A 16,089-nucleotide genomic window follows, 5' to 3' on the forward strand; every position below is an offset into this window, starting at 1 on the left:
GATCTAGGTATTATTGAATCTATCTAATTAATCGGGTCTTTGCCTAATCGGATTTGGTTTTAGAGTTGGAATCAGGTAGAAAAAAGGTTAATTATACCAAATCCTGATCTTAGTAGTTGATCAAATTTGTTTTTACACCTAATTGGTTCAGATTATCCATCGGATTTGGATTTGGATCCACATTTAGCCTAAAATGGCAGACTGATTAGAATGGTTCGTTCCAGGTCAAACCCGGACCAATCAAAACACTATTATAATATCAAGTGCCTCTTCAGTCATTCTTGTAAAAGCTAAAGTACATTTTGGAAATTTAGTCAAAGAAAATAATTAATAAATACGGAACTCTATCAGAAGATTTTCAAAATTGAGCTAATATATTGACTTTAAAAATACATTAAATTAATGCAGAGTACAAAACTACCCCTCAAAAAATCTACATATTTACAAGAAGAAACGAGACGGCTCTTGTTTCTCATATAATTCATTATTCCTGGACCCTGTAAATCACCACGAAGCATGGCAGGATGGCCTTTGGGTTGAAGACGTAAAGCTCTTCCAGGTTCGAGTAGACTCCGGCCAGAGTAGAGACCGAGTCGAACCGTTCTCCGGCCGACTGATAACTCCTTTCTTCCTCCTCCTCCTCCATATCCGAAACAACTGTGGACCCTCCGTTTCGGATCCTCCCTGCAATAACCCGACAAACCAACATGGCCCTCCGGCCTCGGGAGGCTGCCTTCTCCTCTTCGGTCACCAACATGAAATCGTGTGCACGCCCGCTGGTGGCCGTGGTGCACAGGCCTCTCCCGCCGTCCATCTTGGCGCCGAGACCATTTCGGATCGCGGAGCATACCCCACAGCCCGGACCCAACCCGCAGAGGCTTGTGGACCCCCTGGTCCCAATGGAGCAGGAAAAGGTGGTGCAGTAGAAACGGAGAAGCTCGTTACCGTCGGCCACACACCGCGGGTTCCGGCGGCTCGCTCTTGACTTGACCGCATCGCGGTAGCTCTCGAACCGGGCAATGGTCCTCTGGGTATTGTGGACCCTAAGGATCCGATCCACTCGGCAGACGAGGCTGTCCTTCTTCAACCAGCTTGATTGGAAGATTATCTCCACCACGTTCCGGCCGGAGTCGTCGGGGCCCAGCTCCGAGACTGCAAAACATTACCATAATGCCCCTCAATTGGTTGCAATATTTCCTTCTTTCGTTTTATTTTTCAACACCATAACAACAGGGCTATTTTACTAAAACTTTCCTTTTTCAAAAATAACAAAAAACCTGCTGAGAACTTTAACAATTTTCATTTGGCTCAACTCCTTCCACAATTACGCAAAAAGCATCCAAGGGATGTTAGGAAGGCCTTGTTCGCTCATCCCCTATATCTCATACTCTTAAAACTTACGGTGCGAGTTGTTTTGATCAAATCTGACCTTTATAACCTTTATAAAAATGCATGCATTCAGCACGGTTGATTTAATAAGAATACTCTTAAAATCGGATTTTTTTTTTTATGAAAAATATGATTTTTTAAATGGCCACAAAAACCTGCACACAAACCGGATCTTGATGATTTAAACATTGACCGTCACTAAATGAATGATATAGATCACAACTATCGAGTCCGATTTGATCAAAAAAACTTGCATCAATGAAGTCTCAAGGATACCAAGACAGGGGATGAGTGGAGCCGATCTGGTTATTCTACCCTTAAAAACTCGGCATTATGAACCAAGTGATCAGCAGCACCAATACAACGGCAGGCAACCGTTTTTCATGTTAATTAAGGAAAAGTGAGGGGATTTTCAAAAATTAATCAAAAAATAGGGGGCTCCGAGAAGTTCCTTTCTTTTGTAAATTCTAATTTAGCGGGGGAAAGGAAGAGCCGACCGTGGAAACGACGCCAATAAATGACAGAAGATGCCCTCACTGTCGGTTGACGACGTACGGTGAGTTCCGGACATTTTCTGTTCATGCGAGAGTATTTTTGTCATTTTCCCAGTTTAACAGCTTCAGAAAACTGATCAAGGCGGTGGCTAAAACCGCCCACGAAATGACAAAAGTACCCTTTAAGCTGCTGTAACTCAAAGTAAATTTGTTCTTGTTTGAGAATTGGTGAAGATTAAAGATGTGAATAACTCTGGTCGTGAACGTTACACTAATTAACCACGGGCCAGCAGTTCCAATCGGGTTCATACTCTTTCATTCAACAAACAAGTGCTGCTCGAGCCTAATTAACCATGTCGTTCTGACCAAACTCACATGGCTAGACTAGGCTCAGCTAGTTACATCATTTTCATGTAATATTCGGGTTGGGGGTCAAAGAGCGTTGGTGTTGTAGTATTCTTGGCTCGAGCCCAGCTGAGCCGAGCTCCATCAGCCTGGGGCTGCGTGCGGTAAGGGACATGATTGTCCTTTGAAGAAGAACAACGGAATAATGGCGGGATTACCTGCGTGGCTGACCGCCTGGTGGGCCTCGAGGTTGTCGGGCTTGACGAAGACCTCGCCGCAGTCGGGGCAAGCGCAGATGGATGGCGGAGCGGAGGGGTAGCGGCTAGGATCGACGACCATCCTACACTCGTAGCAACCGGAGAGCCTCCTCAGAGGCATCCCTCTCGCCGCCGACGAGGAGGCGGCCCTAGCCGGGGCGACGAGCGGTGTGGACTCGTGGTGGCCGGAGACGCTGTCCTCTAGCGAGGAGTCCGTCCGGTAAACGACGCGGTTGCCGGCGTGGTCGACTACGTCGGCGAGGGTGCAGAGCGAGGAGCAGGAGGCGAGCCTGGCGTAGTTGTGTTTTGTGGTGGTGGTCCGCTTCTTATTGGTGGTGGTGGTGGGGGGGTCATGGACATGGGCTTGCTGGATTTGCTTGCAGGTGAGGAGATTCTTGAGGAGCTCCCATGAGGATGGTTTCTGGGGTGGTGATGGTGGTTTCCTTCGTCGTTTGGATCTCGAGTGATGGTGGTGGCGGTGGCGGTGGGTAGGGATGGAGAGGAGGAAGGTAGAGAGGAAGATAAGAGAGAAGGAGAAGAAGAGTCTCAGGAAGGATGGGGATTCTCTCATGGTCATGGTGAGAGACAGAGGTACTCTCTTCTCTATGAAAGTCACAAAATGGAGAGAAACAGTAAGCTCTTCTCTACAAAAGTAGCAAAACGTAGAGAGAGAGAAAGAAATATTCTCTACCATAAGAAAGTCACAAAATGTAGAGAGACAGAGAGAGAGAGAGAGAGAGAAAAGTATTCCCTTCTCTATGAAAGTCACAAAATGAACAGAGCGACGGTTTTTTTTATTTAAGTTGGTGTATAGAATAAAATAGGAGCAAGAAAGAGAGGAGGCACGTGGGGGCATCTCTCTTATATATGGATTAATATTAGGAAATTTTTTAAATACCTCCAAACTTTGCAGGCTCACACCAAAAAGTTTGAATGTTAGTAAATTTTGATAAAGATAATGTTGAGCACAACTTCAAAAAAACAAAAAGGATAATACTGAAGAATTAAGATACAAACAGTCCAACTCAATGACGAGACACATGAACCAATCGATCGGATAAAGATTATCGTAAACCATAACTTGGAAATATTTTAGAAAGTGTAAACCAATGTAATAGTTTCTGATAAAGATTATCATTAGGGGTGGCAATCGGGTGGGTTGGGGGTCGACACAATGGGTTGGCGGGTCAGCATACCTCAACACAAACCTGACCCATTTATTAAACAGGTAACCCGACACAACACGGTTAACCCGTTTAATAAACGGGTCGGGTCGGGTAAACGGGTTGGCAGGTTGTCGGGTCGGTTTTGGGTAAGCGGGTAAACTGGTTGGCGGGTCGGGTCGGGTAAACGGGTTGGCAGGTTGTCGGGTCGGTTTTGGGTAAGCGGGTAAACTGGTTGGCGGGTCGGGTCGGGTTCGGGTTCGGGTAAATGGGTAAACAGGTCGACAAGCCACTACCGGGCAGTGCTCCAATCCTTGCCATCCATCTTCGTCGGGAAAGCCGACCGGCTCCACCAGATCGTCACCATCGTCTCCGAGGCCGTGAAGCAGTCGCTGAAGAGGAAGGGACTCCACTTCCCACCCTGGCGGAAGCCCGAGTAGATGCGCGCCAAATGGCTCTCCCCCTACGAGCGAACGAAGCTGAGCCAGGGCGAAGAGGAGAGAAGGCCGCCACCACCATCGCCGTGAAACCCTCCGGCCTCTCTACCACCAGATTTTTCGACGAGTTTGAGTTGCGCTTTAGTGACAATCTCGGCCAGGAAAAGGATGCCACCGGTGGTGGTGGTCAGATGAGGGTGGTGGTGACGGTGTGGACGCCGCCGTCGGCGATCAAACTAAAGAGTGCCCACAAGGAATGCAAGATCGTCGCCAGATTAGCCTCCGTTCTTCGAGAGAAACCCTAAATCCCTAATCAAGTATTCAAAAGAAAAAAGGACCCAAAGGTAAATGGGTAAAAGGGTTGGAGGCCGGTTGGCGGGTTAAGTTCGGGTAAACGGGTTGACCCACCAGCCTAACCCGTTTATTAAACGGGTCAGACGGGTTGGCGGGTTGGCATACCCCTAACACGAACCCGACCCGTTTAATAAACAAGTTAGGCAGGTCGACCTGTTTAAGCCGAACCCGAACCCGCCTAAGAAGCGGGTTGGCGGGTCGTGTAAGAAATTGCCACCCCTAATTATCATGAACGATAATATGGAAATATTCTAAAAAGTGTAAACCGATGTAATCATTATTTATGATAAGGATTATTACAAACTGTACATTATATTATCATGTTTCTGATATTATAAATAAAGGTGCTCGACCTCTCGGTGTACAAGAGAGTAAAAAACTGAGCTTTTCGATATTGTTATAGTTCTTTTATGGAATCAGAGCTAGTAACCTCTAACGAGTTGTTAATGGCCTCTTCATCATCTTTTTCTTCTTTCATGACCCAGAGGAATGCCATTGCCATTCTAGTCTCGATAAAACTAAATCGAGACAACTACCTGCTCTGAAGATCCCAACTTGAATCAGTTATGATAAACCAGGACCAACTCAAATTTGTCGATGACTCTTGTTCTCAACCAGATTCCTTCATTGCCACGACAAATGGTGGTAAGACAGAAAATCCAAATTATCCTATTTGGGTTTATTGTGATTAGTTGGCTCTCAGCTGAATCAAAACCACTATTTCTGAAGTTATTCTTAGTCAAATTATGAGAACAAAAATGGCCCGCGAAGCCAGGATTGTTATGGAAAAAACATATGGATCTCAATCCCCTTTGAAACTCATGCTTATGAAGAATAATCTGACTTTTATCAAGAAAGAGAATATGGATATCCTATAAAGTTTCTACCCAACTCTCTTGCCGCTACTAATCATCCTATAGAAGACGAATAATTAGTTCAAATAACTTTGAATGACCTTTCCCTCAAATACGAAAGTTTTTTTACTTTCATCTCTACTAATTTGACCTTGTATACCTTTACAAATCTATATGATCTACTTCTTAACCAAGAAAAATGTGTGCTTTTAACTCATGCCAAGCCTCCTGAAATGCCAGAACCTCAACAAACAACTTTCACTTCTTTTATAGGCAGAGGACTTGGTCACATTTTTTATCGAGGTCGTGAGAGAGGACAAGGAATAAATTTATCTTCAATCATGTCTAATAACAACTCTATCTCTTAAACTCAAAGTGGTCGTGGGCCTATTATCTGTCAATATTGTGGAAAATGTGAACATACTGCCAAAACGTGTTGGGATATCCTTAAAGCATTATCGGCCATGTCTCTTCAATAATCCAATGATGACTATTGGTATCCTGACACTAGTGCTACAAATAATCTAATTATAGATGATCAACAACTCTGTCATAAATCACAATATCTTGAGGGTGAGCAAATCATGATTGACAATGGTAAGATGCTTCCTATCTTACACACTGGTAATCTTATTCTAAAAGTTGATGCCTCTTCATTTGATTTAATTAATGATCTTCATGTTCCAACTATTGTGAAGAACCTTTTATCTATGGGTTAGTTTACTAAAGATAATAATTATATTTTTGAATTCACTCTTTTTAAATTCCTTCTTAAGGATCAACAAACAGACAAGATTCGTCTCAGGCGATCAAAATCCAACGCCGGGCACTATCCAATCAAATTTAATGGTCATATGCAGGTGGCGGCATATGTAGGCAGAATGGCACATTTTGATATATGACACCAACGTCTCAGATATGCAAACAAGATCATTTCTTATTTAAACTCTCGTCATTCTATTTTTGTTAATGAAAATAACAAAATAATGTGTGTGAGAGTTGTCTGATTGGCAAAGCTCACAAACATATTTTTGGTCAATCTTTCTCTTGTACAATATCTCCAAAACTTTTACACACCGATGTTTGAGGACCAGCTCCAGTATCTTCATATGAAGAATTTTACTTTTATCTTCTCATAGTGATTGATTTTTCTTGATTTTTATGGTTTTTTCTATTATAGACTAAGTCTCAAGTGTTTGAGTATTTTAAGACTTTCAAGCATGTTACTTAAAAGCAATTTCAACTCTTGATTTGAGCCTTTCAAACTGATAATGGAGGTGAATTTACTAGTCATGATTTTGAAAGCTTTTTGCATGACCATGGCATTCTTTATTGATTTTTGTGCTCGCATACCCCATAATAGAACGGACTTGTTGAGCGCAGACATTAGCCTGTTGTTGAAACTAGGCTCAGTCTGTTACATACTTCCTCCATGTCATACACCTTTTGGGTCAAAACTTTTCACATTGTTCTTTATGTCATTAACCGTCTTTCAACTCTAGTACTTAATCGTAAGACCCTGTATGAACTTCTATTTCATAAACTGTATGACTATAATCATCTTCGTGTCTTTGGTGCACACTGCTATCCTCTGTTAACTCCCTATAGTACCTCAAAATTCCAGCTAAAGACTACCCCATATATTTTTCTTGGCTATGCCACTCGTCATAAAGGCTACCTTTGTTTCGACCTCTCTGACCTTCATACCTATATTTCTCATCATGTTTACTTTGATGAGTTCATCTTTGGACACCTCTCTTCGTCTCCTCGTTCTCCATCACCTGATTTTTTTTAGTGGAGCCTTTCCCCTCCTATCATCCTACCACCTCCCGATCCTCTTCCTCCACCTCCCTCTCAGCCGACGGCTCCCCCAAATATACCACCTCCCAATCCCCTTTCTTCTACTTCTCTTGCTTCTTTTCTCCTTGTAAGCCCCATAGTCGATTTGCATGACTCGTCTTTGCTGTTGTCCTCTACTTCTCATCTTCTTGAAGCTGTCGTGAGTCACTCATCTTATCACACTCATCTCATGATCACTTGCTCTATGGAAAACTCTCTTAAACCCTGTGCGTTTACCATTACCCGTTATTTCCTATCTCTTACCTCCTTTAGCTTTGTCCTTCTCACGCCCGAACATACTTCGTTCAAACAGGCTAACCTCGACCCCAAATGGTGCATGACTATGGAATATGAGTTTCATGCACTTAAAATTAATCACACTTGGCACCTTGTTCCTCCTCGTCCTCATTATAATATCATTGACTCCAAATGGGTTTCTCATATCAAACGACATGCTGAAGGTTCTGTGGCTTGTTACAAAGCTCGGAACAGAACGGACTTGTTGAGCGCAAACATCAGCATGTCGTTGAAACTGGGCTTAGTCTGTTAAATACTTCATCTTTGTCATACACCTTCTAGGTCAATGCTTTTCGCATTGTTGTTTATGTCATTAACCATCTTCCAACTCTAGTACTTATTCGTAAGACCCCGTATAAACTTTTATTTCATAAACTGTCCGACTATAATCATCTTTGTGCCTTTGATGCACGTTGCTATCCTCTATTAACTCCCTATAGTACCTTAAAATTTTAGCCAAAGACTAACCCATGTATTTTCCTTGGTTATGTCACTCGTCATAAAGGCTATCTTTGTTTCGATCCCTTTCACCTTCGTACCTATATTTTTGTCACGTTTACTTTAATGAGTTTGTCTTTGGACCCCTCTCTTCATCCTCTCGTTCTCCATCACTTGATTTTTTTGAGTGGGGTCTTTCCCTTCCTGTCGTCCTAACACCTTCCGATCCTCTTCCTCTACCTCCCTCTCATCCGATGGCTCCCCCAGATATACCACCTCCCGATCCCCTTTCTCCTACTTCCCTTGCTCCTTTTTCCCATGTAAGTCCCACAGTCGATCTGCATGATTCTTCTTCGTCGTTGTCCTCTACTTCTCATCTTCTTGAAGCTGTCATGAGTCATCCATCTGATCACACTTATCCCATGATCACTCGCTTTATGACCAACTCTCTTAAACCCTGTGAGTTTACAATTACCGGCTATCATGTATCTCTTATCTCCTTTAGCTATGTCTTGCTCATGCTCGAACCTACCTCGTTCAAACAGGTTAACCTCAACCCCAAATGGCGCATGGTTATGGAATATGAGTTTCTTGCACTTAAAATTAATCACATTTGGAACCTTGTTCCTCCTCGTCCTCATTACAATAACATTGGCTTCAAATGGGTTTTTCATATCAAACGACATGCTAATGGTTTTGTGGCTCGTTACAAAGCCCACCTAGTTGCTAAGGGCTTCCATCAAGAGGAAGGCATTGAAAATTTTAAGACTTTTAGTTCAGTTGTGAAGCCAACCACCATCCGTGTTGTTCTTACTCTTTCATTCTTGTCAAATTGGCCTATACATCAATTGGATTTTAATAATGCCTTTTTAAGTGGTCTCCTTTTTGAAGATGTTTATATGGCATAACCTCCAGGATTTGAAGTCCCTTTTTTTCTTCATACCAGCGACTCAGTTCGTATCTTCAATCCCATGGATATCATATCTCTTTCTCTGATGCTTCATTATTTATCTTTTAAGACAGAGGTTTTGTTATTTATTTACTAGTTTATGTTGATGATATCATAATCATTGGCAGTTTCATTGTTGCCATTAAGCAACTAATTCAACATCTTAGTCTTGCCTTTTCCATCAAAGATCTTGGACCCCTAAATTATTTTTTAGGAATTGAAGTTTATTTTGCTTCGTAAGGGTTTTTTCTCTGTCAACACACCTATGCACTTAATTTACTTCATCGTGCCTCTATGGCTGACACAAAGCTGATCTCTAGTCCTATGAGTGCATCATCTTAGCTATCTAAAGATGATACACCTCATTTTCATGATTTTACTTTGTATCAAAGCATTATGGGTGGTCTTCAATACTTCACCATCACACAACCTGACATTGCCTTTGCGGTCAACAAAGTTTGTCAGTTCATGCACCAGCTCACTATTGCCCATTGGTCTGCTGTCAAACGTATCCTTCACTATGTCAATGATATCATTCATCATGGCCTGTCCCTCTCACGGTTTTCCTCTCTCCAACTTAGTGTCTTTTCTGATACTGATTGGGCTAGTAGCCTTGATAATTGCAAGTCTACAAGTGTTTTTGTTGTCTTTCTGAGATATAATTTAGTTTCTTGGTCTTCTCGCAAGCAGCAGACCGTAGCTCGGTCCAGCACTGAAGCTGAGTACGAGTCTTTTGCTTATGTTGCGTTCGATCTTCTTTGACTCAATTCTCTTCTTACTGAACTAGGCTTCAGCCTTACTTCTCCACCCATTCTGTGGTGTGATAATCTTAGAGCCTTATATCTCGCAACGAATCCAGTTTTTCATGTTTGTATCAAACATGTTGAAATTGATTTTCGGGATCATGTGCAAAAGGGTCATCTTCAAGTTCGATTTATCACCTTCTTTGATCAACTGGCTGGCCATCTTACTAAACCTCTTTCCTTTTCGAGGTTTGCTTTTATTTGTGACAAGCTCAACGTCGTTAACTCCATGTTGAGCTCGAGCTCACAGGGGCATGATAAAGATAATGTTGAGCACAACTCCCTCAAGAAAACAAAAATGATAATATGGAAGAATCCAGATATAAAGAGTCCAGCTCAAACTGGAGACACATGAGCCAACCGATTGGATAAAGATTACCGTGAACGATAATCAGATAATATTCCAGAAAGTGTAAACCGATGTAATCATTTCTGATAAAGATTATCGTGAGCGATAATCTGAAAATATTTTAAAAAGTGTAAACGATGTAATCATTATTTGTGATAAGGATTATCATAAACTGTACATTGTATTATCGTGTTTCTGATATTATAAATAAAGGTGCTCGACCTCTCAGTATACAAGAGAATAAAAAACCGAGCTTTTCAATATTGTTATAATTCTTTCAAGTTCATGGGTTAATCAAATTGCCCAAAAATTAACGTTGGGTTGTTTTGGGGTTAACACTAATTTATATATATTTTTAAATTATTATTTTACCTTTATTTGAAATAAAATTACTACTGTTTAAAATGATATTGAATGACCGCTTTAACATAAAACAAAATACTAACAAATATACCACATATACAAATGTTTATAATTTTAAAAATATATATATATATATATATATATATATATATATATATATATATATATATATATATATATATATATATATATATATATATATATATATATATATATATATATATATATATATATAACTATTTGTTAATTCCTGTAAACCAATCAACCCACTAATGACCCAGCTCACTAATAGTACAACTAACTAAGTCTGTGTTTGATATGCTTAAAGTTTCAAGTTTCTAAAAATGGAATTGGTTGTGTTGTCAGTAAGTTCGGTCATTGTTACGTTAATAGGTTTTAAGGCCGTCAATGGTTCTGATCCATCAAAATCTACCCAAACCCAATATATAAAATAATAAATTGTTGGGTTCAGGTTTGTAGGGGTGGCAATTTCTGACACGACCCGCCAACCCGACTCGCCAACCCGCTTCTTAGCCGGGTTCGGGTTTGGCTTAAATGGGTTCATGTCATAAACGGGTCGACCCGCCTAACCCGTTTATTAAACGGGTCGGGTTTGTGTTAGGGGTATGCCAACCTGCCAACCCGTTTAACCCGTATGTTATGTATTTGCTTCCCTCTCCCTCCCTCTTCCTCCTTCCTCTTCATCTCGGTCGTCCATCGATGGCCTCCGCCTTGTCCTCTCTTGATCTCTCCTCCCTCCTCGCCTCTGTCTCTAGAAACCCTAAGTCGCAGTCGCCCAGGTCGCGCTCCACATCGCTCCTGGTCGGAAAGCACCTCGGGGCCTTAGGCCCTCGCCGGGCCTTTGTCGGATGGCGTAGGTGCGGGATCAACCCCTCCTGTGCAATGGATGTGTCCGTCTCCGAGCAGCAGGGCGACGAGCCATCATCTGTCGCCGATGACTGCCGGAAGTGAATTCCGGTGGTTCCACTTGCTGCGCTGCCCAAGGGGGAGAGGAGGGTCATCATTCGGAACGGGGAGACAATCCTGTTCTTGTGGTACAAGGACGAGATCTTCGCGATTGAGAACCGGCCGCCAGTCGAGGGCGCCTACAACGAGCGAGGGCATCCTCAATGTGAAGCTCACTCAAGTTTTTTACCCGTTTACCCGAACCCGACCTGCCAACCCGTTTACCTGACCAACCCGTTTATTAAATGGGTCAACCGTGTCGTGTCGGGTTACCCGTTTAATAAATGGGTCGGGTTCATATTTGCCACAGCGGACCCGTTTAATAAACGGGTCGGGTTCGTGTTGAGGTATGCTGACCCACCAACCCGTCGACACGACCCGCCAATCCAACCGGATTGCCACCACTACAGGTTTGGACATGATCATGCATATGGTTAGGGTCATTATTGTTAGATTGGCTTGCTGGAATTTATACATGGTTATATAACTTTTTTTCTAAAAAATATTAATAAATAAATATTTAGTACAGTGGCTAGTATCATATTTTATGTTCGAGAGATCATGAGTTCAAACATTAATTATTTGTTACACGGCCTTACGGTCAAACTTTTAAAAATAAGAGTAAATTAGTAATTTTTTAAATAAGAGTTTTGTAGGGATAAAATGATAACTTCAAATAAATGGTGTTAACCCCAAAACAACCCAACATTTATTCATGATTGAGGCAGTTTGATTCACCCAAGTAAAACTTTCATAAGTTAAATTGAAAATTTTGTGGGTATTTGAAAATTTTTCTTCTATTTACACTGCATTTACTGACAACCCTAAATTTCAGAGCTTTGGATTAATATTACACATTTTTGTACGGAATTTACAAACATGCATGACCTAAATTTCAAAACTTTTTTTGGAAGGGCAGAGAGATATACATAGAGAAAGAGAATTTGAAAAGATTGTCATCATTGTAACTTGGTACCCCTAAAACGAACTGAGAGATCAAGTGGATTGCGTATTTTAAGGGCATATGCTGCTGCTGCAATCACCCACCAGAGCCACCATCTTTATGCTGCTGCACCTGATCACCCACCATTTTTTGGATCACTGCACCTTAACACTCACCATCTGCTGTTGGGCACCACAATTGACACTGTATCCAAAGATGGTGGGTGATCATGTGCAGGTGCAGCAGCACACTAAAAGTTTTCAATCACATTACACTCATCTGTCTTAAAACACCCTGTTTGGAAGAAGAGGAGGACTGGTCTCCGTTTTTTAACATGTAAACGGATTTGGATATCCATCAAATTCAAATATTTCTCAGATCTGGTAGCAAAAACCAAAACCATATCCACATCTAATTATAATCGGTTTTTGTTGTGGCTTACCAAAAATGCAATCGAATTTTGTTGGAAAAAAGATGAAATTCAATTCATTGACATACCTAATTATACCTGTTTATGCATGCTTGTGTTCATAGAAGGCACTCTGTATCAAGATATAGGAGTCTCAGGGCCTGCACCAATTGAAGAGTCCAAGATTTTGATAGATTCCATTGTCAAGAAGCCCATGAAGACTCACAAGACTCCCAATGTGTCTCTCCAGGACTCTTACAATAAGGAAACTCTTAATGAAAAGGTGACCAACGTTGGGAACTCACTTACAAGGACTCTTCCTAAATGTAACTCGAATGTAGAAATTAAAGTTAACAAGGACTCCAATGTGATTAGAAATTGTGTAGTCCTGCCCCTATAATGGATGTACCCTGGATGTTTATATAAATGAACAAGGCTCCTCTCCCCCATCAACTATAGAGAGAGAGAGAGAGAGAGAGAGAGAGAGAGAGAGAGAGAGAGAGAGAGGTTTACCTTAGCCGTAGACCAAACTAGGGGTGGCAAAAACTGACACGACCCCCCAACCTGCCTCTTAGGCGGGTTCGGGTTGGGCTTAAGCCAACCCGTTTAATAAACGGGTCGACCCACGTAACCCGTTTATTAAACAGGTTGGGTTCGGGTTGGGGGTATGCCAACCCACCAACCCGGCTGACCCGTTTAATAAACGAGTTAGGCGGGTGGGTCAACCCGCCAACCCGCCAACCCGACCCGCGAACCTGAGAACCCGTTTACCCAACCCAACCCATTTATTAAATGGGTTGGCTGGTCGTGTCGAGTTACCCGTTTATTAAACGGGCCGGGTTCGTGTTTGCCACAGCCGACCCGTTTAATAAACTGGTCAAGTTCGGGTTGAGGTATGCTGACCCGCCAACCCGTCGGGTCGACCCGCCAACCCGACACGATTGCCACCCCTAGACCAAACCAAGTAAAATCGTGTGATTGTTTGATCCCTTGTATGCTTGCCTTTTCTTTACACTGTGGAGGTGATCTTTTGTGCCTTCACAGTTCACTCTTGAGGGGAGGTTATTGACATTCCTCATATTCAGTTAGACTCAATGTGGTCAGCATCAGTTTATGAGCTGACATTTTTTGAAAGGATTTAGAAAATCAGCTTGAATTGGATTTAATCAAATCATTGTGAATCGGTCTAATTTAAAATTGAGTTATTAAAAAAATAAAATAATCACAAAATAAAACAAGGAAAATGCAATAATGAAAATGATGACTTATAACGTTCAATCAAATTCTAAAATGCGCATTTAATGCCTAAACAATATAATAGTGAATAATTATGAAAAGAAAAAGAAAACCCAATCTAGGCCGATTTGCACTTTAGTGAGGAGCCAATTCAACTAGAACCGGATCCAGGTCGATTCAATTTGATTTTGACAACATTGGTTAGAGTTGGACTTAATATTTGCCTAAAGTTGAGTTAAAGGACAAGAATTTTTAGAAAATTAAAACAATGTGTTGAAAGTTAGTTTCGGTTGGGTGTGTTTGTGTGTAGTGCTCAAGGTTGGATTAGGCCAACAAGAACACTATGATATAAGGGATACCCAACTACTTATATTCCATTACTAGTTCAGCTTTGTCACAATCAACACTTGGTTGTTTGTCGATCCTTGTTTTTTCAGCCAATGTGCATTTGGTGGCTAAAAAGCTACCATTATTTTTACTTTCTACTTTTCACAACAAAAAAATGTAAATCCTCTTAGCTCAATAATAAGGAGAGAGGATCAGGTTCAAGGTGCCTTGGACAGAACACTGTCCAAGACTCCTTGTATGCCGTTTGATCATGGAGATGAAGAGCACCAAAGACTCATCCAGATGAGCCCCATAAAAATTTCTGATGCCGTTTGCTTTGCTGATGAACGGCATCAATGACGCAAAAAGTGAACAACCAGAAATCGTCCGAAAGAGCAGGGAGCATTGAATTAGGTTGTGGGTGCCGTTCATTTTCATGATCAGGCCTTCGAAGGTGTTTCTGTCCAAGTCTGCTGTCTATAATAAGGCATCATGATGTTGTCAGTAGCCGCATGAACGGTACCGGCTGATACCGATACTCAAGTGAATCGATTTGTACCGGCTAAAAAAAATAATAGTAAAAATATTACATGTCAATCAGAATGTGACACACGTGAAAACCATTAAAGTAATATTTAAAATATTAAAAACTATTTTTAAATATTTATTAAAAATAGCCAATTCAGGAGTGATCCCTATCGATTTCTGCCGATACGATAGATACGTAGTATAGACCGATACGCACCGATTCGTGACAACATATTCATGAGTTCATCCCCTCTCTCTATGAGGAAGTGTGCAATGCGTGCTTGTCACTGAAGTTCTCGAGAAGAGGAGGTAGAAAGGTGTGCCCGTTGAGAAAGTACAGTATGTCTAATTAACAAAGAGGTAAGATGAAATTAAAAGCTGCCTAAGGAAGGGTTCTTTAATGACTAAAACCCCTCCCTTTTAGCTTGGGATTCCGAGGTAGGCAAAGTGAAAAAGGAAAAAAGCACAAGGGGCCAAAGAGCTAGCCATCATGTAACACACGAACGAAGAATAAGAAGTGGCGTGACCTGCAAGACTGCCTACTTGTCCAGTTTTATATTTTTTATTAAAGTTTCTAACACCAACATTCGGGTATAGAAACAAACTGAATAATTATTTGCACTGTTGTATGAACTGATGCACTCCTGATCTTTAGTGCTATCTTTACAGTAGTTAAAGGTTAAAAACATCTTATGGCTTCCACTCCATTACTTGGACATAGTTTGCCTACCAAAGAGATGACTCAGGTAGAAGAATGGACATGGAATGAACTCAACAGCTCACCTTTATTTCGATGAGCATTCGACTACTCTCCTTTAGCAATGCTACTTAAGTATATATTGGAGCTGCGGATATGGAATGTCCCCAAACATACAACCTACGGTTATATATGTATAGTTGTCTTTGTTATGGATCAATCCTTGAATCATGATTATGATTTTCTAATGTAAAAATGAGATTTATTGAGTAATGAAATTTTAGCACATTGTGAGCTGTTGATTTCTTAACACTTTACAAACTTAATTACTTGTCATAATCACATGATTCAAAAAAAAAGTTTAGTACTAAACAGACCATGCAGATCACATAACATTTGATCTACAAAAAATTGAATTTTTTTGAAGTAAAGAGTGATTGCTACTCACTAGTTCCTCACCTTCATTAGTAGTCAATATATATATATATATATATATATATATATATATATATATATATATATATATATATATAGAGAGAGAGAGAGAGAGAGAGAGAGAGAGAGAGAGTTGCCTTACATTGACGTGTGCCTACAGCTATTATACGAGGTTTTTAGGAATTTTTTTCACGTTTTCACAAATCTGACTATAGAC

General features: G+C 41.1%; 1 protein-coding gene across 1 annotated transcript; it reads right to left on the reverse strand.

Annotated features, from left to right (window-relative positions):
- Nucleotides 1-358: 358 nt before the first annotated feature.
- Nucleotides 359-3,056, reverse strand: LOC149842419 (uncharacterized). The gene is made up of 2 exons (XM_090000658.1): nt 2,447-3,056; nt 359-1,152 (listed from the first exon to the last, which is right to left on the reverse strand). Exons 1-2 carry the CDS (start codon nt 3,054-3,056, stop codon nt 485-487), a joined length of 1,278 nt encoding a protein of 425 aa, XP_089856784.1. The 3' UTR covers nt 359-484.
- Between the last annotated feature and the right edge of the window lie 13,033 nt (nt 3,057-16,089).

The sequence above is a fragment of the Nuphar pumila genome, chromosome 3, assembly GCF_984573655.1.
Source record: "Nuphar pumila chromosome 3, dmNupPumi1.hap1.1, whole genome shotgun sequence".
NCBI lineage: Eukaryota > Viridiplantae > Streptophyta > Magnoliopsida > Nymphaeales > Nymphaeaceae > Nuphar > Nuphar pumila.

Bases quoted from the DNA above. Each gene is read 5' to 3' on its own strand.
- LOC149842419 (XM_090000658.1), bottom strand. From the start codon at position 3,056: ATGAGAGAATCCCCATCCTTCCTGAGACTCTTCTTCTCCTTCTCTCTT. The intron at 1,153-2,446 runs GTAATCCCGCCA...AATGTTTTGCAG, and splicing joins CCAGGCGGTCAGCCACGCAG to TCTCGGAGCTGGGCCCCGAC.